The sequence below is a fragment of the Rhizophagus irregularis genome, chromosome 2 (genome assembly GCF_026210795.1).
Source record: "Rhizophagus irregularis chromosome 2, complete sequence".
Classification (NCBI taxonomy): domain Eukaryota; kingdom Fungi; phylum Glomeromycota; class Glomeromycetes; order Glomerales; family Glomeraceae; genus Rhizophagus; species Rhizophagus irregularis.
The window spans coordinates 3,597,629-3,622,674 of NC_089430.1; the positions used below are offsets into that span (position 1 = coordinate 3,597,629).

Here is a 25,046-nt window from a genome sequence, read left to right on the forward strand (position 1 = left end):
CCGCATCACTTGTTAATTATCACGTGATCCTATTTATCGAATCATCTGGTTAGAAAATTGATCCGTTATAGCGAATATCAAGCTTTTACTAGTAAACTCCGGTATATCGAAACTATTTTAATATATGTGATTTGGTTCCAACAAAAAAGTCCGGTTTAGGCAAATTCGGTTTATCGAATTTCATTGTGTATGTTGTAAATTTAAATTTACAGTAAAGTGTTATTATACGACCAAACAGGATTATGTTTTTGACATTATTGCATAAAATATTATTTAGATTAAATATTACATAATTATATCAAATTTTATAGGTAAAATACCAACTAGCTTATTGAGTGAAACATGATCTTGAATGTCTGAATAATATAATATCATCGCAGTTCGGTGATATTTAACCTCCTTGCCCGATAACTATTATATATTTTAATTACCTCAAAATTTTATATGTTTTGAATTCATAACTTTTTTATTTATAAATTAAATATTCTAGTAATTTCTGAATTCTAAAGATCTAAGTATTAATTACTCGGAAGATATGCATTATTAGCCTCATTAAAAAAAATGAAATGCTTTTACAATCCACCTGATAATCAAAAATTGAATCTATGCCAAGATTATATACATTAATGAAGAGAGAATACAATTCATCTCTTCTGAAATTGCAGGAAAAATTAAATATTAAGAACAAAAAATAACAGTTTAAATAAAATTGTGAAATTACCTCATGTTTTTTTTTTATAATTTATCGTAAATCGATCACATTAAGTTCCATATTTTTTTCTAAAATAACATGACCTTGGTCCACAATATTCTACAAAAAAAAAAATTATATTTTTATTATATAAAATATATTTAAAAAAACTTGAACAACGAATTCAACAAACTTTGTCAATAGGTAAATCAGATTTATGAGGATGAAATCCTCTTTCTGTGCATCCAAGAACAATCTGTAATCCTGGTGGATTAGTTAATCGAAAGATCCCAAAGCTATATAAAGAAAAATTATTTAATGATTATTAAAAGAAAAAAAAATCCGAAATTTGAAGGAAAAAAATTACTTTGGATCATGCCTCGGTGCACACACAATAGCAATTGCTTCTGGAGAAATAACTTGATATGAAGAGTGTGTATGTAAATCCATCGAACTCATAAAACAAGTTTGTGATGGATGCGTCTGAAATTTGATTCAAATAGTTTCTTAAGAATTCTTCGTTGCATAAATAAAGTCCAAATAAAAAAGTATTTACATGTATCCACCCTAACATTATTAAACCTCTTTCTTCGGCATAATCTATTAATTCTTCTTCATTCGTCATAGTACATGTATCTGAAGTAGCAGTTTGCTTAGGAATAATTAATGTACTGATAGAAAATACGTTTCTTGCCTTAAGAAGATATTTTATGATATCGTTAAATATAAAATATCGAGATAATATTGAAAAACAAAACAATGACATACTAAGCTTCCAAACAGAACTCCACATGTTTCTAGATTCTTTAAAGTGTTTTTGGCAGCAATTTTAGTAAAGTTTTCATATATATCACTTGAAAGACGTACTTTTCGAAGACCTTCACCGCCCTCGGTGAAAGCGGCAAATTCTGAAGATTTATATAGAAAATCGTTTAATTCCTATATCATAATTATAATCCTATTAGTAAAAGTGAAGTAAAAACCTGGTTCACTTTTATGAATAGATTCAACATTAGGAATATTATATGGAACTGTCGAATTGTAAGTTGTCGACATATATTCATTTGGTTTCGGTGGAAGTTGTGGGGGTTCATATTTCACTTTAGGAGGCAATTCTGGTGAATATTTAATTTGTGTAGAAGTAGATATTCCAATAGTTGGCATTTCCACAGACGGATAAGTATATCTAATTGAGTTGATAACTAGGTTATTTACATATAAAACGAAATTAATATCTATGAATTTAGTTAATTACTAAATACCCATCACTTTGATTTCGCATTGAAATTCCAGGATATTCAACCTACGAAGATATTTAGAAGGTAAGTTTTCGCGTATAAAAAAAATATAACAATTAACCAAAATTAACGCATTTACCGAACGATAAGACTGTTCCTCATGTATACTTTATTAAAAAAGGATCGAAGTATGAAATTTTTGATATAATAGTAAAAAGTATGAATAATAAAATTTTACATACGAGTTATTATTGTAAGTGAATTTATTTGACGGTAAATCTTTCAACTGCTCAGCCAAATTCCAATTTTCATAAGGGACGTAAGTTTGTTGCAATGGAGGTAGCGGACGAGGTGAGCTTTCGGGTTTTTGCATGGACCGATACCGGGCTTCGTCTTCAGCAATTTCCTTTTCAGCTATTTGTCTAAAACGATCTTCTAATATAGGTTTTAAAGCTGCGATTTCATTAAGCACCTCCTTTGTATTCTAAATGAAAAAAAAGTCCTAAATCAGTGCTTGATTGAAGATCGGTCGAGAAACTCCATTATGGGTACTTTACTTTAAGTAATTCATTTCGTCCAGCCTTATGTTCTGGCTTTTTATAGTCTGGATGACTCGGCAGTTTCTCAATGGCCAGACTATTTCACAGAATGTTAAATTTTTAATAATTATATGACAATTTTTAAAAAAATAAAATTATTACTTACGTGGCATATCTCATATAGAATTTATATGCGTTCACTAAGTCATTCTCTTTCATGTAAAGCCTTGACTATAATGAATATTTGCTGAATTTCAGGTTTTTTCAGAAAAAAGAAGGCATTAAAAAGGTTTACCTGTCGCAACAACGTGTTTGCTGAACGAAAGTAAATTTTTAGAGCACCACCGGGAATGTATCTGACTTGAGAAGCCTCTTCTACAAGCCGTTTCATTTTCATAGAAACGAATTCTGTAGGGTCCTTAGACATTGTTATGAAATATCTATTCGCAATTTTTCACAGTTGAATACTTTTTAAACTGAAGAGGTTTGTCTCACAATTCCCTTTTTAATTTAGCTTATTTTTAAGCTATTTAGGCAGGTGTAACTTAAGGAATAGATAATCATTTGTTAAATTTTTTCAGTGCAAAATAAAGAATAATGGCCTCTTCAACTCGTGCTGCAGCTGCGATCGATTGGTCAAAACTTACGGTCTCTTTAGGGTTAAAAAAAGAAACAGTAGCTGCACTTCAAGCCTTTCGTAAGCGTAATGATGAGGCAAGAAGGGTAGTTTCAGCTTTGAAAGAACAAAAAACTGACATTAACTTTGAACATTATAGAAAGATCTTGAAGAATAAAAGTATTGTAAATGAAGCTGAAAATGCTCTAAGAACCTTTGAACCTGCAAAAATTGATCTTACAACACAAATGAGAGCTGTTGAAACTATTGAGACAAAGGCGGTAAGAAATAGTGGATTATATAAGTTAAGCTTTACCTTTTTTTTTTTAAGAAAAAAAAATTTTTTAGGTTGAAAATGCAAAAAAGACAGCAGCAAGAGTTGATACAGAATTGAGAGATTTACATAATACATTAAAGAACATTGAACAAACAAGACCATTTGAAAGCATTACTGTATGTTATTTATTTATATTTGTATAATATGTCCTTTATTACTAAAATTATTTTGATTATTTTCCTTTTAGATTGAGGAAATCGTTAAAGCTAAACCTGAAATCAATGATATTGTAGAGAAGATGGTTAAAAAAGGACAGTGGAGTGTTCCTGGTTATGAAGAAAAATTTGGCTATGGTGCCTAAGAAAGTATCATTATATAGTTATTGGCGAATTTATATAGTAACTACTAGTAGTGCGACTCAAATTGATGTATTAGTGAATTGTTTATTATGCCTATTTCGCCAAAATACAATGTTGTATAAAATGAGATGGTTAATTTTAATTATTATTAAATTTTTATTTACAAAATGATTTTGCTAAATAATTATATATATTATTAAATTTATAATTAGTCTCAAAATCATTTTTTATCGTCGTATTTTCTTCTTGGTGCGAACATCTGTCAGACTTTGAAAACTTTCATCACTTCCTGACAGTTCATTTCCTTCATTACTGGCCTCCTCTTCATCCTTATCATGTCGTCTTCTGTTATTTGTAGGCTTTCTTTTCTTTGGAGACCTTAAATTCTCATCATCATCATCAATTGGTGCAGACCGTTTATTGCCTGTCGGCTTTTCATTGCTGTTAACTAAAGAATTATTCGTATCTTCAACATTGAATGAAGACATCCCGATACGTTCTTTCGTAGAAGTAACAATCCCTTCATAATTTTCTTGATTCTCCGAGTTCGAATCAATGTGCTCATCATGCTTTGCATTGCGTTTCAAAGATTGTCGATTTTTAGTATTGTTGGCAGATCGTCTTTTACTTGGATCACCAGCGGAGTTATCTACTTGGATAGAAGTATACATAAATTAATCATATAAGAACCATATAATCATTTTTCTTCTAAGTAAATGAAATGATCTATACCTATTCTAACCCCTCCTTTCGTCATTATGTTACTAAGCTTCTGCACATATAAATAGTAAGGTTCCCATTGTTTATCCAGTTCTGATGGGTGAACCTCATGAGTATTCATCTCTTGTTGAAGAATTGAATATCTAAAATTTAAAAACGAAAGTAAGGATTACAGTACTAAATCATAGACTATATACCATACGACTTACATTTGTTGAGCATCTTTCACTTTCATTCCTCCTACCATCATGCTTAAAATTTTGAAGAACTTGATTGCTTTCATAACTTCCTCATTTTTATCGAGTACTTTGAATTTCGTTATTATTGATGTAGTATACAAAATTCCTGTACGATGTAAATCGACAAAATAGTCGACAATCTTGCGCGTTGTTTTATCAATGGTCTCTCGTAATTGCAAGGCGTTTGTGCAGAGACGAACAAGTGATGTTGTTCCATTCATTGTATCAACATGTCCTTCCACATATAGTTCATGGGACTAAATTTAATCGAATATCAAAATTGAATAAATTATTAAAAAAAAAAAATGAAGCATTAATGAACTTTGCACATGAATACCTTTTTCAACGATGAGATGCATATTTTCGCGAATGATTTTGCTTCACCTCCTAATACAAGATCCTTAAAATCTTGTATTAGTTTTTTAATTAAGTTGTCTAGATCACTAACAAGAGTCCCTAGTTGACACATCACAATAGCAACACGTGACTCTTGAAACCAACCACCCCTAACTCCTCGTGCAAGAGTCCCGATAATGTCCAAAATTTGTTGTTTTTCTTCAGGATCAATAAATATCTCCATATTTTTCATTACTATGAGTTTATAACGTAAAGGTTTAGCTTACTTTGGTTTATTAAGAGTAATATTTGCTGAGATAAACGATATTAAAAACAACGTACGTTTTTTAAGTCTTTCATATTCTTGTTCTTTAAAATTATCGTATTCTTGTTTAAGAGTTTCATTAATTTGCAACAGAAGTTTTTCATATTCTTTAAGTTTTTCGGATTCTTGTTCCGTTTGATCATTTTTGTTCTGGATCTCTTCCAACCTTCTTCTAAATTTTTCATTTTCTGGTTGAACTTTATTTTGAGAAGCTTTGCTTAATGCAGCCTCTAGCATTTTCAATGCTTTATCCTCTAGCTTCGATCTTGTTTCCATCTCGAACCTTGATTTTATTGACAATATTGTATTCCTAAAATTCTCTATTTCCTCAGTAACAAATTGTTCAATTCTTTCTTGTAAATCTGCGTGACAAGAAAGCCTCAATTTGGAAAGACTAGGCCGATGATTACTGGAATAAAAAATGTCACTCGAAAACAGCCAATATATATTACCAAGAGTTGAAAATGCCTAATTATTGTGATCATTAAAAACAGTTAATATACAACCCAATTTATTAATAAGATGAACAATAAAAATATATATTACTGCTGTTTTAACTTTCAAAAGTGCCCCTGAAGAAATCGAAACGCCTACTTCAAACAAAGTTTGAACTATCTGGTCTCTTCTAACAATTAAGTCATTCATTTTATCAAGTGATATATCTGAAGCTGGTTGATTTTTGGGCATCAGAATTTCATTAGCTTTCCAAAGTAAATAGTTCCAAATGCAGCTAATTGCCGAACAGACCATCTAAAATAGTAATAATCAATATATATCACATTACTTATAATATAATTTGAGGATCAGAGAAAACAACTTACCTGTTGTTCTTCCATATTATTCAACAAACCTCGTCGAATCAATTCGATAAAACAAGAATATATGTCTTTGCGATTATCATCGCACTCTTCAACAACATCAGTTATGCACTTATAGCCGATTAATGTTTCGAATCTAGTTAAAGATACTCCTAATGAATGAACTTGATCACTAGTCAACTCCATTGTCAACAGTTCCTTTGGATTACAAAAGAAAAAAAAATTTTTATAAATGAATTATCACTATTATCTCGCAACAATAAATTAAGGAAATAACATTACCTTATTGTCGCATTCTTCTATAAATGTTTGAATAACCACTTCCTGCAATTCTCCCAGGTTAGCCTCTGTAGTCGAGGCAAAGCTTTCGTATGCCTCCATATGTGAGAAAGTTCTAACTGCATGAGTAAGAACTAACGGATGTGTGTGCTTCAAGAAGAGCTTCTTGACATCTTCGATAAGTAACTCGTAGGCCTATTGGCAAAATTTATATATAAAAAAGCTTTTATGTAACATAAGTCACTCTCAGTACTCTACCTTTAACATACGCAATTCTGAATATACTTGTAGATTCATTAACGGTGGTATTTGCAAAACCTCCGCTATCCGACCTGCATCAGGAGCATATTTTGTCAAGAGTCGAGGTAAAGTATGTACCATTGTTCTTGAAACTTCATCGCGTATTTCTTCGATCTGTACTTCAGTCTAAAATTTAAATTGGTAATTAGCCAGAATCTCGTAAAAATTTAATTATATAAACTCTGGGAATTAACCTTTTTCTTGTCTCTACTTATTGGGTCGGCAAGAATTAATTTGAGACATGCAACGAGAACCTGGACTAGCACAGATTCTTCACGTTCACTAAGCCTATAACAATCTTCAATAGCATCTACAGGATTGTCTCCTCCCTGAGGATCTTTTGCAGTACTAGAACTATTCGTCAAAGTATGATCTTTGGAGAGGTATTCGGCTAAACTATGCCAGTCATGTAATATTTCCATTTCATTCCAAAGAGCTTCAATAGCTAATGCTATTCTATTGTTTTTTACATCTCCGATAGATAAAATTGAAGATCCATCTTCATATTCATCACTATCATTACTTTCGTCAATTTCATCATTCATCTCATCATCTTTCCGAGAGTTTTCGGTTGGCTTTCTATATTTCACCAAAAACTCTGCCAAACACTTAAAAGCTACCCAATCGCGTTTTACGGAACTTGCAATTTCATTACCACTACCATTTCTGTTTCTTCTTTTCGTTACACCGTTACTAGATAGGAAAGTTTGAACTTTTTTAAGTTTTGAACTAATGAAATCCTCATCCAGTAAATCCTTAACGAATGGTGCAATCGCTTTCCTCACTTTTGATAAATCACTATATATGAGAAGCGATAACTCATCCCGATCTTCATCTTCTAATAAACCTGATCTATATATTTGAGTCAATAAACTTATGGTAGTAATTCGAACACTAAGTTCGGACTCCCGCGAAGCCATTTCAATTAAACGTGGCTTGAATCGTTCGGTAAAATTTCGTAGTCCGCTTATAAACGTCTCGTTGATATATAGACGTGATAACGATTTAATGGCTTCTATTCTCGCTACTGGTGACTAATTATCGTATAAAGTCAATATAAAGAAAATATAAATTATAAACTTTAAACTTTAAAATATACAGGATAAAAATTTTTTTTATTACCTTATCTGATAACTGCCAACCAAGATATCTTGTAACTTTATCTTCTAGGAATCGATCAGGATATTTAATGATCCAGACTCCTAATTCCTTTACACATTCTGCTCGTATTATAGCTTCTACATCTCGATAACGATGAATAAATACACTATGTTACGAAAAAAATTAAATTAAATAAAATCAACTAGAATAAATTATAAATAATACAGTGATTTATATATTAACCCATTAAAAAAATCATTGAAATAGATTTCTAATCGTTGCTTTTTCTCAGTTAATTCTGCTGTTTTTGACCGTAAACTACTCATCCTATCTTGATTCCTTAAATTTCTTAAATTTTTGTTCTTTATTTGTTCCGAAGTTAGCTGACGTGTAGCAATGTTCAATTCAGTTTGAACTTCTTGGGCAACCTCGCAAAGACAGCTTAATAAAAAAAGAGCAATTGCAGTTGCGGTATGTCGAAAAGGTCGGAAAGCAGAACTAAAAAAGTTTAATAAATAAATGAGAATAGACTTAATTAAAAAAAAAAAAATCTTAATACCGAAATAGGTTTAGATACCACACCTTGACATCGAGCAGACCCAAGCATATATAGTTTCACAGAAAATACTATCATATAGTATAGAATGTTTAACTTGCTTTATCAACCTATGGAAAAATTCCAAAAAACTTTTACGGAATTTTTTAAAATCCTTAGCTTTGGAAACAAGAGGATAATCTGTGATAAGTTCCTATTAAAATATTATAGCGTTAATGAAAATAAATACTTAGAAAATAACTTATAAGATAACATTTACCTTTTTAAATGCGTTTTGCAGTCCGTTTAGAACGTCAACAATTGCATCTTCATCTTTAATAGCCTCCTTTTCGATTGTTTCAGGACATCCGCAAGACTAAATTTAATACAATACAATTTACTAAAGCTTGAATTTAACGTAAAATTTTTAACAAAGTATGAAATCCTGTACGTACCCGAATTATGAAATTGAGCAATATAAGTAAAGCTCTTTGATTATCAATTTCGTAAGTTTCTACCCAATCCGAAACAATATTCTCTAAATTAACATTTGGCATAAGAATTGCCTCTGAAGATAAAGTATATCGATAAGTGAATAACAAGTAACACCAAATAAGGAAATTTCTTCTCTAAAATTTAACAACGTACGATAAAGTGACAATCCACTATCTTCTAAATGGTCACGAGAACTTATAGTATTTTGTTCATTCGCAACCGAAGATCGCAGAGAAGGCGTATTTTCTGGAGCACTTTCATGTGCACTTTCATAGATTTCACCTAAAATATTTCCAGTAACAACTTCGCCTATATTTTCGGGTGAATTCCCTATAGCGTTTTCAGGTGTACTTTGCCGCGTATCAGTCTTAGTTTTCTTTACCCTACGAGATTCTGTTAACTTTGCAGGACCCGAAGATTTTTTAGGCCTTCCTCGCTTTCTTCGTAGTGAAATATTGGTTTCATCATTAACCATCTCATCATCAGAACTATTTTTATCATGAACTTCACTGGACTGTGTAGATGAGTTCTTTCTTGATCTTCCACGCTTTCTTCGAATTTCTGGTTCTGATAGATTAGATACTTCCTCCTCAACAACCTCTTTATCGTGATCATTGCCTATATCTGTGGATGAATTTTTCTTTGGCCTTCCCCGTTTTTTTGGAGCTTCAGTATTAGACTTTCCAGCTTCATCCGAGACATCTTGATCTTCACTATATTCTATGTTTTTTGGCCTTCCTCGCTTTTTTCGACCTTCGGATACTGAGCTACTTGACTCATTAGCCATTCCATCGGAACTGTTTTTATCAGAAACATCGTTAGATTTATATATTGAATCCTTCTTTGATTTTCCTCTCTTCCGTCGAATCTTTGGTTCCGCTGTATTTGAATCATTAGCTGATCCATTGTCAGAACTATTTTTTTCACTAGATTGAGTAGAAGAATTTTTTCTTGGTCTTCCCCGCTTTTTTTGAACATTCAGAGCTAATGTGTTGGACTCATAATCGGGGGCACTGATATCATTATTCTCACTTGAATTTGCAGTTGAAGATTTCCTAGGTCTTCCTCGCTTTCTTTTAACGTCTTGTGCTGATATATTGGTATTATTGAGCATTTCAATATCCGAAACATTCTTATTATCATCATCATCTATCTCATCATTATTGCCTATACGACGTGATTTTCGTCGAGTAGTTGATGCTATATTCGAAATTATATTTAACTAATAGTATATTCATGAAAATAAGAAAACAAAAAGGACGTACTTTCATCTTGCAATAACCAACTTGGTGGTTTCCTTGTCCTAGTTGATCTCCGCAAGTTTGATATATTGGTTTCTTTTTAAAAGATGTTATATATTTATTTAGCCTTTATGAGAAAGTGTTTGAATCTTATAAAAAAAAATATATATATGTATACTTGTTGAAGTTTCAGTTTCTGCCTCTGAAACTTTATCTTGAGTCTTTTCTGAACGTTCCTCATTATCAGAGGGCTGTGATCCGATATCCATCTATTTGTGCTTAAATTGTTTAAATGATCAATATTATAAAATCGTCTAAATTCTAATATTTACCTCCATTTCTAAATAGGATCCCGAGTTAGTAGTCATTTTCTATATTTAATCTGAAAGTAACAAACTTTTAGGAAAATTCGTAAATCAATAAAAAAAAAAATAGCTCGCGAAAATGGGTTTCAAAAGGACAAGGTAATATTCAATAACAAAATAAAACTTAAGTATACCTGATGATAAAACTGAGCTTTTGAAAAAAGTTATAGATTGTAATAATATTATTGTATCTTTTGTTATTATATTTTAACAAGTTGCTTGATATTTAAGAAGGTGGTGGAAAAAAGTGTGTTTAAAACGCGTGGATAAGATACGTCTGAAACCACTAAGAAAGTTATTTGGTACGCGTTTTTGGGGTTTGCTTTATATTCAAAATTTTACACAATGAATCACAGGGACGTCACTATAGTAAGTTATTTAGTTTCGAAACATAGTTAGAAAAATGGCCGGAGTTACCATTTTTTTAGCCGTATTTACACACAGTAATTTGTGGCCAACCAATCATAGTTGCCATTTTTTCCGAAAACTTCGTATTACTATAATCATAGCAAGTATGGACACGTGAATAACCAAGCCAGTATAAAGTTTTTCGAAACATCATGTAATTTATTAGGAATACAGTACGTTTAAACCGTTAAAGCACTATATCTGAAATGTAATTATGCAGAGGGATTATACACCTTTCTTAATTCATTAATATCAACTTTGATTAAAGTTATTGGACATCGCTCATAATCTTCAATATAGCTAAAAATACAAGGATAGCAAAAAACATATCCAGACGGAAGTGCTGTCGTATTAGTTAGAAGGTTCGTACAAATTGGACATACATTAGGTGATTCTGGAAGCGGAATTCCTCGCGGATCAGGCTAATAAATTTAAATAAAAAATTAACGAACCGTTTAAAAGCGAAATATCATTGCGTAAAACAATACCGCTATAATATCAGGAGGTGGCACATCTACTCTATTTTCAATACCAGGCCGTCTTGCGTATTCGCTCGAATACCACCACTCCAGAAATCTGGAAAAGAATATAGACATCTGCAATAAACTTTTGAGAAAGTTTAACAAGTCTGATAAAATTATACTTAAAAAGTTGCGAGTGGCCTGAAGTAATGTTTTTGTTGATAAATTATTTCTTGTTGAATTTAATCTTCGTTCAAACTGTTCATATAAATAATTTGTCACATTAAAATACTATAAAACGAGACCATGAACCATATTTACTCACGTAATCTTGCGCACTCATTCTCCGGACTTCTATACCCATTAGGCTTAGCCAAGGCGTATAACAACGTGTTTTATCATATAGATATAGAACGTTATATAATAGTATTGAACCATGATATAAAGCATTCAACCATGGATAAAGTATCTTGAATAAATTTCGTATGAAACGATGTACGCGCTCTTTACAATTAAGCTATTCAATTTATTAAAAAAACAAAACTTTTCTTCAACTCAACTTTAATAAATTAAATCATACGAACTTGTCTCTCATTATGTACTCGAGAAAATGTGCCACCTAGTAATCTTACACGTGCGTTTTCACTAACTTTTTCATATAAATCGTCAAGTTTTGTTTTTATGTATGGAATTCCAACCTTTTAATTTGAAATTAACAATGTTACGATTAAATAACAATTTTAAGAACACTGTGGATCGATTAAATTTTTACCAAAAAAAATAAGGATCGCCACATATCAGAATTTCTCAATTTTTGTAAATCAACATCCGGTGCTGCCTCCGGTAAATCGATTTTTGTATTTATTAATCGAATTCTTTTCAATCCATAAAAGCTCTCAGCAAAAGATGCGTCTAAAAAAATTTGAATAAAGATTATTAGAAATTGAAAACAACACTTTTAAAATTACATTATCAAATTTTACAATAATTTTTCAAGTATTGTCTTTCTATCAATAACATAGCGACAGCATAAAATTCATCAAATCGATTAACTATACGAAGCAAATACCGAGGATATCGTTGAGCATAAACCTATTTATAAGTTTTTAAAAAATTCAGCCATTCTCATAAGTTACGATCCTGTAGTAAAACCAATATTTACCGATAAAATATATCTGACAGCTGGTTGAATAAGCGCTCGCAACTTTTCTTGTGCTAATAATTCGAACAAAGAGGGCCGATATATATCGGCACCTGAGCTAATATCACTCATAAATTCCATCGTAGGAAGGAATAAAACTGTTAAAATGGCAATCACATTTCGCTTTCTAGATTTTTATTTCAATAAATTACGATTTTGCCCATTTTTGTTATTGATCTTCACTTAAATAAAAAAATTAACAAACTTTTTTGAAATTTATTAAATCATGAAGTTAGGTTTAATACACGGTTTAATACCAAATATTCAAAAAAAATCAACAATTGATTTTAGTTCTAATCGCTCATATATTTTTGATATAGCGTTAAATAATTCATTTTGTGTGGTATCGGGTTCAAACCATGAATTAAACTCATATAATTACAATAATAATTCTCTTATATTTAATGGAAAATTATCTTATCATAATGATACTATAACAAATTTGAAAATACACAAGGACCATTTTTTAATGTCAAGTTCAAAGGATGGCCGTATTGCTATTTGGGATCTGAGAACATCGAATCGAGACCCTTCACAAATTTTAATGGGTAGGACATTATTTTTAGTTTCCCCGTTTTTTTAAAAACAATTAACATTTACCTCAAATTAGCGAAGAATCGAAAACCTTTACTTTCATTTGATATCAACATATCTGATACCCTTTTAGCGGCAGGTACCGAACTCGTTGCAAAAGATGCTAGCATTTTATTTTGGTACATACATATATCAATTTATCTTTTTTAAAAAAATTAAAAATATCCTGTATTAAGCGAGTTTTATCCATTTATTTCCGCAGGGACTTGAGAAATCCGTCATCAGTATACGCTGAATTTATTGAATCACATAATGATGATATTACGCAAGCTAAATTTCACCCAATAAGTCCAACTCAGCTAATTACAGGTTCAGTTGATGGGTTGATATGTAATTTTAATTTAAATAGCTTTAAAGAAGATAAAGATCTGGTTGGCGTAATAAATTCTGGATCATCAATCAATCGAGCCGGATATTTTGGAAATGCCGAATATGTTTATTGTCTGACACATAATGAAACATTTAGTTTGTGGGGTGCCCCCGAAGTATGTTCTATGTTTCATGAATATAATAACGAAATATTCTTTATAGTCTCGGCATTTTCGTTAAATTTGAGATAATTTCCAGGCAGATCTATTATGTGATTTTGGAGATATACGGCAAAATTCCGATCAAAGTCTTGTTCGGATCGATTATGCTATCGATTGTCAATTCGATTTATCCACCGGTAGATTATATCTCTTTACCGGATCTAACACGTAAGTTCACGTCTGAATTCTTTCATAAACCTTTATTGACTCTTGATTATTCGACTTGTAGCGGAGATATCAGTATGATACACGTAAATGCTAATGAGCTACAATTATGCCAAACTTTTAATGGAGCTCACTCAGAAATAGTTCGAAGCATCTGTTGGAATCCACAGGTTAGTGAATTTCTTAATAATTAAATTATTGTTTCTTTATTTTTAAAATACTATTTTTCGTTACAGACAAATATTTTTCTGACGGGCGGCGAGGATTCGAAGCTGTGTTTATGGGGACCATAAGTAAGTATTAATATAACTCTATTAAATATGTAAATATTGGTAAATTTCAAATATTTGATCAACCGGAATGGGTTATATTAAATTTATGTAAGTCCTTGATACATTGAAGACCTTTTCAGAAAAGAATTAATCGTGTGATTTGTGTAAAAAAGAGTGAATGGAAATAATGGCGCAAGAAATGTATGGCACAAAGCTTCAGTCGGAGAAAGTCTCTTGGAAGAGTCATAATTGAAAATTTCATCAACAAATTTAATGAAATCCATATTATTAGTATTTAAGGCTTTCGATAGCCTTCTAATTCGCATCGATCGTATTCTATATTGGAAAAAAAAATAAGATTCACATTTTACCCTCTGATATTTAATCCATGTGACTTACGTTTCTTTGTTCGCTCCTACTGGCCAATCTTTTAATCCATCATCATTTCGGTTTAAATACCAAGCAAAATTTTTTGCGTTTTTATATAGCGAACTTGGAAGAGGACCTAATAGTCTTTCCATTTCTTTTATCATTCCGCTTTTTGTATCACTCTGAAAAATAGGATAACCAATCCAAATTTCGCATAAAATACACCCTAAAAATAATTTGCATTCAAAGTTTTAGGATTTACAAACAAAATAATGACGAATTACCATACATAACATACCGAAAGACCACATATCGATCTCATAACCAAAGGGAAGGCCCAATAAAACCTGAGATAAGAAATGTTCAGAATAAATAAATAAAATTATAAATTTTTAGTCTTAAAAACGTTTCTTACCTCTGGTGCTCTGTATAAAAGACTCTGAATTTCAAAACTTTCCGCATAATATTTTACATCATCCAGACCAATTGCATTACCGAAGTCAATCACTCTTAGCTCATAGGAATTCTCTATAACCATGATTTAAATAAAAATATGTCAAATTTTTTTTGAATTATCGAAAAATTTTCCTTATTAATATAAAAATTACCCGTAACAAAGAGTATATTTTCTAATTTTAGATCAGTATGTATTACAGCCATATGCTTAATATAAATTAAAGCAGTTAAAAGCTGACAAGCCACTTTTCTAACAATTTGCAACCGGAATTGTTCATTAATCATATATGGAACTTTTAGTACACCACCTCGATAATATTCAAAAACTAGACAAAAATGTTTGTCATAGAGGAACGTGTTCAAGAGTTTGCTAATGTGAATGTTTTCATAAATATCGTGTAAATTTAAGTAGCGTAACTTTTTACATTCCTAAAAAAGACAATAATAATCGTTTAAATTATTGTGATATCGAATTAATTATCTAAAATAAATTTGAATAGGAATATTAAACCTCGAATCCAACGTGGTTATACTGTGAATCCATAATCTTAACTGCCACTAAACTCCCGTTACGATATAGGTCCTCAGCACATACAGTTTTTGAAAATGCGCCTTCACCAACTATTTTAATAACCCGATATCGACGCGCTAATATTAATTGATTTGCGATTTCTGGATTAAAAGCAATTAGATGTAATATCTAATGAGAAATAGAAAAAATTTATATTTACAATCTTATTTACCTGGAATATCATCAAATGTCTCAGAATAATGACGCGACGTACCAGCGTGGCCAGTGTCTTTATTGTTCCAATTATTGGAAGATTTCGGATTTTCGCAGCTTTGTTGCCAAACGGCAGTTTTTACTTCCTGTAATAAAACGGAATGTGTAGTTTTCCAAGCAAAGGGTGTTTGCTCCTTCAATTCAATCAACTTTCGTTTTGAAAGTAATTCCTTGTGCAAAAACGAGAGTCCTGCAGTGACTCTTTGTACTATATTAAAATGGGCAATTGTTGGCTTGCAATTATTCGTAAAAAGATTTCGCACTTCTTCGTTCTTTTTTGTAAAGTCTCGAAAGTCCTTAAATATAGATGCATTATGAAACATTATTTTATCTGAAAGCGAAACCGACGCGTTAATTCTGATTACCAAATATGTAACTAATGCTAATTTACTACCCTTGAATATGATTCAATATTATCGTCTCTTTTACAATAGCTTTCTGATCACATGTTTCAGTTAAACTACCCAACTGTGAACTGGGGATCTCATTTAACGTATACCCGGGAGGACCCTGGATAATTATTTTTTGTGATGCGATAATAATTATAAATTAAAGTATTATCAATGAAACTACCCCTCCTAACAGGAAGAAGCAGACCAGTCACTGCAGAAGTCAATACACGAATGGTGATTCATGAAAGACTTAAATAATTTGACCAATGTCCACTCTGACCACTCCATTGGAAACGTTAAACTATTTCATAATTCCCGTCTAGAATTTCCCCTTTACTTGAAGATAATAGATAATTTAGATGGAATAATTCATTCTTTATTAAAAGTATAATATCACACATAGAATGCTGGCTAAAGTTAGGATAATCATAAATTGGTATATTAATATCATGAAATTTATAATAAAATCGGTATAATTAATTACAGGTGGATTTGGTTTAAGAAAGTTTGTTATAAGATTTATTTAAATTATATTAAGTTATAACTATACATATTTTTCTTTCTAAAAGTTATATGTAAATATTATTAGCTAATACAAAAAGAATTTCTTTACTATTTCTATTATGTCTTACTTCAGAAGCAAAAAAATACTTATATATCCATCATCATAATATTTATTAAAACATTTATTAAATATTCATAAATAGCACTTATTGAATACAAAATGTGTTGAAAAAATGCCTATAAGTGTTAAATTAAAGTATTTAAAAAATGCTTAAAAAATTAAATACTTAATAAATAATAAAATATTGCAATATTTAAGTATTAATTTTTTATTACTTAATAAATGCAAATTTTTAATACTTATTAAATACTGCCATTTAGTAAATATAAGACTCTATTTGGTTAAACTTTAAGCTTTACCTGTAAGTTGCAGTCAGATGCATAAAATTTTTCACAAGCACAATCAAATATAATATAATTTTTTTTTAAAAAAAAAAATTATCCTCAAAGAAAGAACAATAACCTTTATTAAAAAACACTATAAGTCATCTTTACAAAATAAATTCATATTATACCCCTGTTGTGTAATGTGAGATATACTTTATAAGCAATAAACCAGGTTAAATAGGAATTAGTAATTAGTAATATAAAAGCAAATACTATCAGAAAATCTAATAAAACTAATTAATCAGAAAAAATAAAACTTTTGAAAGAAATAAATTTCTATTTGTAAAAAATAAATAAAACTATTTATAAAAAACAAATAAAATCTAAACAAAATCTAAACAAGAAAAGAAATTAATTTCTCAATAAATAAACTGTCAACTTCTTAATATCACATCCTATTCATTAATTTCATATATGCTTTATTGATATTAAATACAAACAAATTATCATGAGCTATATCCACCCAGCAAGATGCAATCATCAAAATACAGATAATAAAAGAAAAATAATAGTTGATACTATACCAATTAATTTGAACTACAAGATTTTGAGTTTTTTTTTTTCCCTTTTTCTTTCAAAATTAATGAATTTAAGTTCGGGATAAAATTAGTTATGTTGTTATTAGATCTATTATAACATTGTTAATAAAGCTCCGAACGGGTCGGTTTGGTTCGGTTTTTTTGCGGTTCGGGTAGAACCGAAAACCGAAATGGAACCGAACCGGAACCGTCCGGTTCGGTTCGGTTCTATCCGAAATTAAGAAAAATGCGAAAAAATGAATACACGACCATCCAGTGGTCGTACAAGGACGAGCCATAGCTCGTTGGAATCCTCTCATCGAGACGCGTCGAATGGTGGTAAAATCAAGTCTCTAGCATCGATAGATCACGAGATAGCACATGGTGAGTGTTTCTTAAAAAATTTGCATTAAAAAACGATCCATTGATGCTAGAGACATGAATTTACCACCATTCGACGCATCTCGACGAGACGAATCTAATGAGCTATAATTCGTCTTTTTACAATCACTGGATGGTCATGTATTCATTTTTTCGCATTTTTTTTTAAATTTTCGAACGTCAAAAATTAAAATTCCGATACAAGTGATTAAACGCCATCTATTGATTACACAAAGACGAATTTTAGCTCATTGGATTCGTCTCACTGAGACGAGTCGAATGGTGGTAAAATGATGTCACTAGCATCGATAGATCGTTTTCTAATGCGAATTGTTTAAGAAACACTCACCATGGGCTATCTCACGATCTATCGATGATAGAGACTTGATTTTACCACCATTCGACGCTTCTCGATGAGAGGATTCCAACGAGCTATGTCTCGTCCTTGTACGATCACTGGATAGTCGTATATTCGTTTTTTTGCATTTTTTCTTAATTTCAGATAGAACCGAACCGAACCGGACGGTTCCAAGTCCAAAACCGAACCGAGAACTGAACCGAATTTTTTGCCGGTTCCGGATCGGTTTCCGGTTCAAACTGGAACCGTTCGGAGCTTTAATTGTTAATAATATTTTTTGTTTTCTTATAAACCAAACTATACCACCAGTTATTATTAATTAGTAAACACATCTGATCTTGAGCTTTTTTTCCCACTCTATAATACTTTGATAAAATGTAATTTTCATTTAATGAATTTTCAGACTGTACTAAATCCAACTCAATTGAAATATCATCAAGTACTACAATTTGATCTTTCTGTAAATCTGAATAATTGTTCTTTTTTAAAGTTTGTTTATCCTGTTTTAAGTGTTTAACCTGTTGGTGAGAGGATTTGAAATAATGATCCATATTTTCAGATTCATTTAATTTTTCTTTTTTTCCAATATTTCTAATCTTTTCCCATGCAATAGTAGCATTACATCTTGATATCCAAATTAGTTCTTTAAAGTAAATAATAAAGGAGTCCAGAAGTAAAGCCAAGAATAAAATGTTTTTTGTTTCTAAGAATCCAAATGTTTGTTTTGAAATTTTGGAAATATTGGTGTTAATTTTAACTTCCAAGACCAATGAGCTAAAATCAATAAATTTTTTGTTGTCATATTGTAAGGGAGCTTACAGATATTACGTAATTATTAAAGGGGAAGGGGAATAACTAAAATCTTACGTTACATTTAATAAAATATATAATTTATAAATATTATAATTTAATTGGTTATTAAATCTGACAAGAAGGTGAGGAGTAAGTTTATATTAAACTGAATATTACGTAATATATGTAACTCCCTAATCCTAGTATCTGGTTTAATTTCTTACTTATAGCTTTAGGTGTGTTTTCTGGTATATTACTTTATTTTTAAATTATAGGAATTACATCATCTTACATTTTACTAGGATCCTGCTTACTTATAAGATAGGTCACCCCCAGGTATACATGGCCTGGTAATTCTATAATTTTGTATAAATACGTAATTCGTAATCCTGGTAATTAATTACCAGATTTTTCAAAAAATACGTAAATACGTAATTATTTACGTATAACGTAATTAACATAAATATTATTGGTTAATTTATAAATAATAATTATATATAAATAATTAATAGAAAATCATGCGAAATTATGTTGATTAACATTTAAATTAATAAAGTATTCTAACTATAAATAGTAATCTATTTACTAAATAAAAATACTATAAAAAGTAATCATTCGTTCTTTTTTTTAATATTGAACAAAGAATTTATATTTTTTCACGTTATAGTATACTTCTTTTAAATCTTCTTAAAATATGGGTGACAGACGTGATAGTAATGATAATCAAGATGCAATTATTGATCAAAATAAAAAAAAACGTGGTCATCCAAAAACTGATATTTGGGATTATTTTAAGGAAGGACCAAGAAATAGAGGTCACTGTACGGCAGAGTGTAATTTTTGTGGCTGGAAACAACAAGTAGGGCAGCCTATCGAAATGCAAGGACATATTGCTTTAAATTGTTTAAAGGTATCACCTGAAATAAAAGCAATTTTTTTGGAAAAAGTAAAGAATAATAGACAACTTGCATATAAAAATAAAATTATTAAAGTTGATCACAAATCACAATCAGCCAAAGATAGATGAAAAATTTGATTCAACCAAAATTGATCAAGTTAAAGTTGAAATGGCAAATCGGGCTATTGTAAAATTTTTTGTTTGCTGCGGCATCCCTTTTCATATAATCGAAAACCCTTTTTTTATTGATCTCCTTCGCATATTATGTCCTGGGTATAATCTACCATGCAGACAAACTCTTTCAGAAGATATGCTTAATGCAGAAATCTCTCATGTAATTACCGAAATAAATTTTAAATTAAGCCACGAAAAAAATCTTACATTAGGTAATAATAATTATTTTATAGATTTTACATAATTAAATATTATAATTTAATAATAATTTATTAACAGTTAATTTTAATTTCTTAATATTTAAAGGAGTAGACGGTTGGACTAGTGCTAGTGGACAATCACTTTACGCATTTATTATTATTACTAGTGAAAGAAAAGAATACGTTCATTCAGTTTAAAATTTATCAAATTATTCATACACGGGAGATTTTTTAGCAAACAAAATAATTGAAGTAATCGAAAATGTTGGTACTACAAAATTTGCAGGAGTAGTATCAAATAATGCATCTACAATGGTCAAGGCAAAAAAACTAGTTAATGATCGATATGGATTTATAATGCCAATTCGATGCATTGCACATCATATAAATCTATTAACTAACGATATTTGTAAATTAGAGTTTGCTCAATCAATATTGAAAAAATGTATGAAATTAGTTCATTTTTTCAAAGCATCACATCGGGCAGGTGCAGAATTGATAAATGAAATAAAAGAAAATATGGTCAAAGGTGGGAAATTGAAAGGATATTGCCAAACAAGATGGATGACTGCATTTGATTGTGTTTCTTCAGTTTTAAGATGTGAAGAAGCTCTAAAAAATGTTGGTATTTATTAATTATATTTATTTATTTATTTATTTAATTTATTATAATTAATTTATTTTTAATTTTAGATAGCAAATAATAATTCAGATTATTTAAAGAGGACCCCGGATATCTAATATAAAGGTCATAATGGATTTTCTTTTACAAAAACACCCCTTTTTGCTGAAACTCAAAAAATCGTTTTTTGTAAATATCTCAGCATCCAGTAATTCAATTTTAATGAACTTTTTTTTATTTTGTAGCCCTCATTTAGCTCTACAATTTAAAAAAAAGTTCATCAAAATTGGACTACTGGATGCCGAGATATTTACAAAAAACGATTTTTTGAGCCCCTGAAAAATGGGCCAATCTGCCGAAAGTGTGACTTATGACCTGTTTTGGAGATATCCGGGGTCCTATTTAAAGCAAAATATTAAAGAAATTATAACAAGACGTTTTTTTATGGATGCTGAAGAATTACAATTAATTCTTAAGCCAATAAAAGAAGCTATCAAATATCTAGAAATGAAAAATGCAACATTAGCAGATTGTTTCTTACAATTAATAAAATTATCTTATTCAATCAAAAATTTATCAGAAACTCATACTACTTTCTGACAACAATGTATTAAAGCATTTAATAAAAGGTGGACACAGTTCGATTTTAGGTTATATATGTTAGCCTATTTACTTCACCCATTATACCATGGTATGTATTTGATTAAAATAACTTGACTTTTTATTTTATTTTAATCAATTAATTATTAATTATAAATAGGTAAAGGATTCCGAAATCAAGTATGCCGAAAAGTAGTTTATTGGGCAATCGAAAATATATGGATAAAAATGGACGGTAGAGAAAATTCCAGTTCCAAATTAATCGGACAAATTGCTGCTTTTCGTAACAATCTTCCTCCTTATAATGACGAATTTATTCCTAAATATTATACAGTTGAACATTGGTGGAATTACGTAGAACAAGATGAAGGAGAAGAAAATTTTATCCAACAACTTGCATTAAAAGTATTTTCAATAACTCCACATAATGCAGGATGCGAGAGAATATTTTCAGTAATGGGCTGGTATATAAACAAAAGGAGAACTCGGTAACTATTATTATTTTATTATATTATTGCCATAGTTATTAATTTTTTTTGAATTTTTAAGTAATTCCTTTCAATTAGATTGAGCGTAAATCATTTACAAAACCTTACGAAACTCCACACATACTATGTTTCAAATGCGAAAACTGAATTAAAGTATACTGCTAAAGATATGAATGCTAAAAATGATGAAGAGTTTTATCAATTGGTACGAAATGGTATATATCAAAATATTAATGATGAAATTGAAGAGAAAGAATTTGATGGTGAAGATGAAGATTATGATGATACAGAAGACGAACTTGTTGATATAGATGAGTACGAAAAATTTGGCTATAAAAATAATGATAATGTTTTACAAAATGAAAATTATTTTAATTTTGTATCAAGGGAGTTAGTGGAATTATTAAAACTTCAGGAGCCGCAAGTAATTATTGAACCTGTAAATAGTGATCATATTATTGATCACGGTAACAAAAATTTCGATATAGAAGAATTATTAGACCAACAATTTAATGATGATGATAATGTTTAGATAGTTTATACTCTATCGTTGTATATTTTGATTTGTTTTATTTCTTTGTATATTTTTTTTCAAAATTTTGAATAAAAGCTTTAACAATTTTGCGTTTAACATTATTTTATTTAATTTATTTTTAACGATCTTATATAATTTTCAATGACTTTATTTAATTAACAGTTTTTATTTAAGGCTTAACGATACTTTAATAATATTTAAAGATCTAATTCAATAATGTTAACAATCCATTTTAATTACATGAACTAAAAATTTAGATTGCTGAATATACGCCAATATGAACTACTATGACAGAAGTTCTATTTTCTACAAAAAAAAATAAAAAAAAAGAAACGTTAGTACATTTATTCAAAGTAAATTCAAAAGAACTCGCCCCTATATACTTACATGTGTCCTAAAATATCTCCAGTAAGCAAAATCTACGAAAAAATAAAAAAATAAACGTTCTTACATTTTCTTCAAAGTAAATTTCAAAAGAACCCACCCTCATACACTTACACGTGTCTTAGAAAGCAAAATCTTCAAAAAAAATTAAAAAAAAGAAACGTTAATACGTTTCTTCTAAGTAAATTTGAAAGAACTCGCCCTCATACACTTATATGTGTCCTAAAATATCTCTAGTAAGCAAAATCTACGAAAAAATAAAAAAAATAAACGTTCTTACGTTTTCTTCAAAGTGAATTTCAAAAGAATTCACTCTCATATACTTACACGTGTCTTAGAAAGCAAAATCTACAAAAAAAATTAAAAAAAAGAAACATTAGTACGTTTCTTCAAAATAAAATTCAAAGAACCCACTACGCTTACCCACATTCTAGAAGGTTCCTGGAAACTGAAACTTACAATAAAATGAAAAAATGTTAATATATTTTAAAGAAATTTTAAAAATTCAGAAGCAAGCATGTCTTCCACCTACCATTTTTCGAAATTCATACCGCCCTTAAAGAAAAAAAGAAGAAAGGAACATAAGAGACGTTCCTATAAGTTTGAATTAAAAAAATTTTTTTTCGAAAATAATGAATCTGATCGGCCAGATACATTTAGATTATTTACATTATTTACGCATATTGTAAATAATTACATCAAACGTAATTATTTATGAGTGCATTTGATTAATTACGAAGTCATAAATAATTACGTATAATGTAAATAATTACGTTAATCATAATTAATTACGAAATATGAAATTATTTACGTATTTTGAATTACGAATTACGTTTTTGGCTGATGATTTACCAGGCCATGTATACCCCCAGGCCTAAAATAAAAATCATATATAAAATTCTTTGCAGATTCTACTATAAAAGGAAATTTTATGTGTAAAAACTATTAGTAAAGTGCCAATTTTTTACAGTGACCTTTATTATAAGTAAGCGGGATCCTATTTTACTTTTAATTATAGGCATAGATTCTTATTAATATCACATTCAATAAAATGATATCTGTTTTCTTCTTTGTTAGCATTGCACCTGGGATAAACAAAATCTTTGTATATATTTGGTTTTCGCTGTAATAGGATAGTACCTATTTTTTTATTTTATTATTATGTTTACATTCATTAATTTACTCTATTCTATCTATCTAACTACTTGTTGTTAATGGTTTGGAATATTATTCCAGTTGGTTCAATTCCAACAAACAACTTTTTCTAAAGTTTTTATGCAAATTCTTTCAAAACTATTGTTTGAGAAGTATTATACTAACACCAAACGATTTTGACTTAGTAAAATTGTGAGGTGAAACATTATTTCGTTCTCTATAGAAAAAAAAGAAGAATGTTTAGTAAACGTTCTTAACAAAAAATATTAAAAAAAAATAAGTTCTGGTACCTTGTGATAATTTCATCTTGAGAGAATTACTTACAAGAAAAAGAAAAAAGTAACGTTAAAAATGTTATATTTCTTTAATATAATTATACTTCTCTGCTAATTAATTATGTCATATTTCAGCGAATAGACCAATTCACTATTTATTATAAAATTACTATGAATTAATTACGTTTGTCAAAATACATTACATTTGTTAAAATAAATTTAATTAGTATTTTGTCATTTTGACGAAAAGTATAAATATAATTAGACACTATACTCTTCCCCATATACTTTACCGGATTCTTCTAAATTTTTAGGAATCCAGTAATCTAAAAAAAATGAAAAAAGAAATGTCAATATGTTTCTTTAATACAATTAAATGCCATACACTCCTCCCATATACTTTACTGGATTATTCTAAGTCTAATAATCTGAGAAAATGAAAAAGAAACGTTAGTATGTTTCTTTAACATAATTGAACGTCATACATCACCCATATACTATACCAGATTCTTCCAAATTTCTAGGAGTCTGGTAATCTTAAAAAAATGAAAAAAAAGAAACGTTAATACATTTCTTTAACAATGCTCCATATATCTAAGTCTGATTTAT

At 29.6% G+C, this 25,046-nt stretch overlaps 7 protein-coding genes across 7 annotated transcripts; 3 read left to right on the forward strand and 4 right to left on the reverse strand.

Annotated features, from left to right (window-relative positions):
- Window positions 1–742: 742 nt before the first annotated feature.
- OCT59_012157 (uncharacterized protein) lies at window positions 743–2,895 on the reverse strand (the record flags this gene model as incomplete). Its single annotated transcript, XM_066134284.1, has 12 exons — window positions 743–811; window positions 885–987; window positions 1,059–1,174; window positions 1,248–1,385; window positions 1,460–1,599; window positions 1,675–1,877; window positions 1,954–1,994; window positions 2,069–2,096; window positions 2,172–2,413; window positions 2,487–2,565; window positions 2,635–2,699; window positions 2,764–2,895. The coding sequence occupies 12 exons, from the start codon at window positions 2,893–2,895 to the stop codon at window positions 743–745; spliced, it is 1,356 nt and encodes a 451-aa protein (XP_065989563.1).
- Window positions 2,896–3,005: 110 nt separating this feature from the next.
- On the forward strand, window positions 3,006–3,957 carry OCT59_012158 (uncharacterized protein). The gene is made up of 3 exons (XM_025324637.2): window positions 3,006–3,365; window positions 3,433–3,537; window positions 3,609–3,957. The coding sequence occupies exons 1-3, from the start codon at window positions 3,066–3,068 to the stop codon at window positions 3,720–3,722; spliced, it is 519 nt and encodes a 172-aa protein (XP_025185268.1). The 5' UTR covers window positions 3,006–3,065; the 3' UTR covers window positions 3,723–3,957.
- OCT59_012159 (uncharacterized protein) lies at window positions 3,775–10,477 on the reverse strand (the record flags this gene model as incomplete). The annotated part of the gene is made up of 19 exons (XM_066134285.1): window positions 3,775–4,369; window positions 4,453–4,583; window positions 4,650–4,936; window positions 5,017–5,270; window positions 5,358–5,808; window positions 5,887–6,090; window positions 6,162–6,356; window positions 6,441–6,632; window positions 6,696–6,863; window positions 6,932–7,771; window positions 7,860–8,004; window positions 8,082–8,336; window positions 8,421–8,587; window positions 8,654–8,749; window positions 8,829–8,941; window positions 9,022–10,068; window positions 10,134–10,205; window positions 10,288–10,378; window positions 10,442–10,477. 19 exons carry the CDS (start codon window positions 10,475–10,477, stop codon window positions 3,948–3,950), a joined length of 5,166 nt encoding a protein of 1,721 aa, XP_065989564.1. The 3' UTR covers window positions 3,775–3,947.
- Window positions 10,478–11,094: 617 nt separating this feature from the next.
- OCT59_012160 (uncharacterized protein) lies at window positions 11,095–12,625 on the reverse strand (the record flags this gene model as incomplete). Its single annotated transcript, XM_025314418.2, has 7 exons — window positions 11,095–11,304; window positions 11,371–11,601; window positions 11,669–11,860; window positions 11,928–12,041; window positions 12,116–12,255; window positions 12,327–12,435; window positions 12,506–12,625. 7 exons carry the CDS (start codon window positions 12,623–12,625, stop codon window positions 11,095–11,097), a joined length of 1,116 nt encoding a protein of 371 aa, XP_025185271.1.
- Window positions 12,626–12,770: 145 nt separating this feature from the next.
- Window positions 12,771–14,126, forward strand: OCT59_012161 (uncharacterized protein; the record flags this gene model as incomplete). The annotated part of the gene is made up of 6 exons (XM_025314419.2): window positions 12,771–13,092; window positions 13,155–13,257; window positions 13,341–13,623; window positions 13,706–13,836; window positions 13,898–14,003; window positions 14,070–14,126. The coding sequence occupies 6 exons, from the start codon at window positions 12,771–12,773 to the stop codon at window positions 14,124–14,126; spliced, it is 1,002 nt and encodes a 333-aa protein (XP_025185272.1).
- An 83-nt stretch (window positions 14,127–14,209) lies between these two features.
- Window positions 14,210–16,037, reverse strand: OCT59_012162 (uncharacterized protein; the record flags this gene model as incomplete). The annotated part of the gene is made up of 7 exons (XM_025314421.2): window positions 14,210–14,441; window positions 14,505–14,700; window positions 14,773–14,821; window positions 14,890–15,002; window positions 15,083–15,359; window positions 15,442–15,602; window positions 15,674–16,037. The coding sequence occupies 7 exons, from the start codon at window positions 16,035–16,037 to the stop codon at window positions 14,210–14,212; spliced, it is 1,392 nt and encodes a 463-aa protein (XP_025185274.2).
- A 3,763-nt stretch (window positions 16,038–19,800) lies between these two features.
- On the forward strand, window positions 19,801–20,133 carry OCT59_012163 (uncharacterized protein; the record flags this gene model as incomplete). The annotated part of the gene is made up of 1 exon (XM_066134286.1): window positions 19,801–20,133. One exon carries the CDS (start codon window positions 19,801–19,803, stop codon window positions 20,131–20,133), a length of 333 nt encoding a protein of 110 aa, XP_065989565.1.
- Window positions 20,134–25,046: the final 4,913 nt, after the last annotated feature.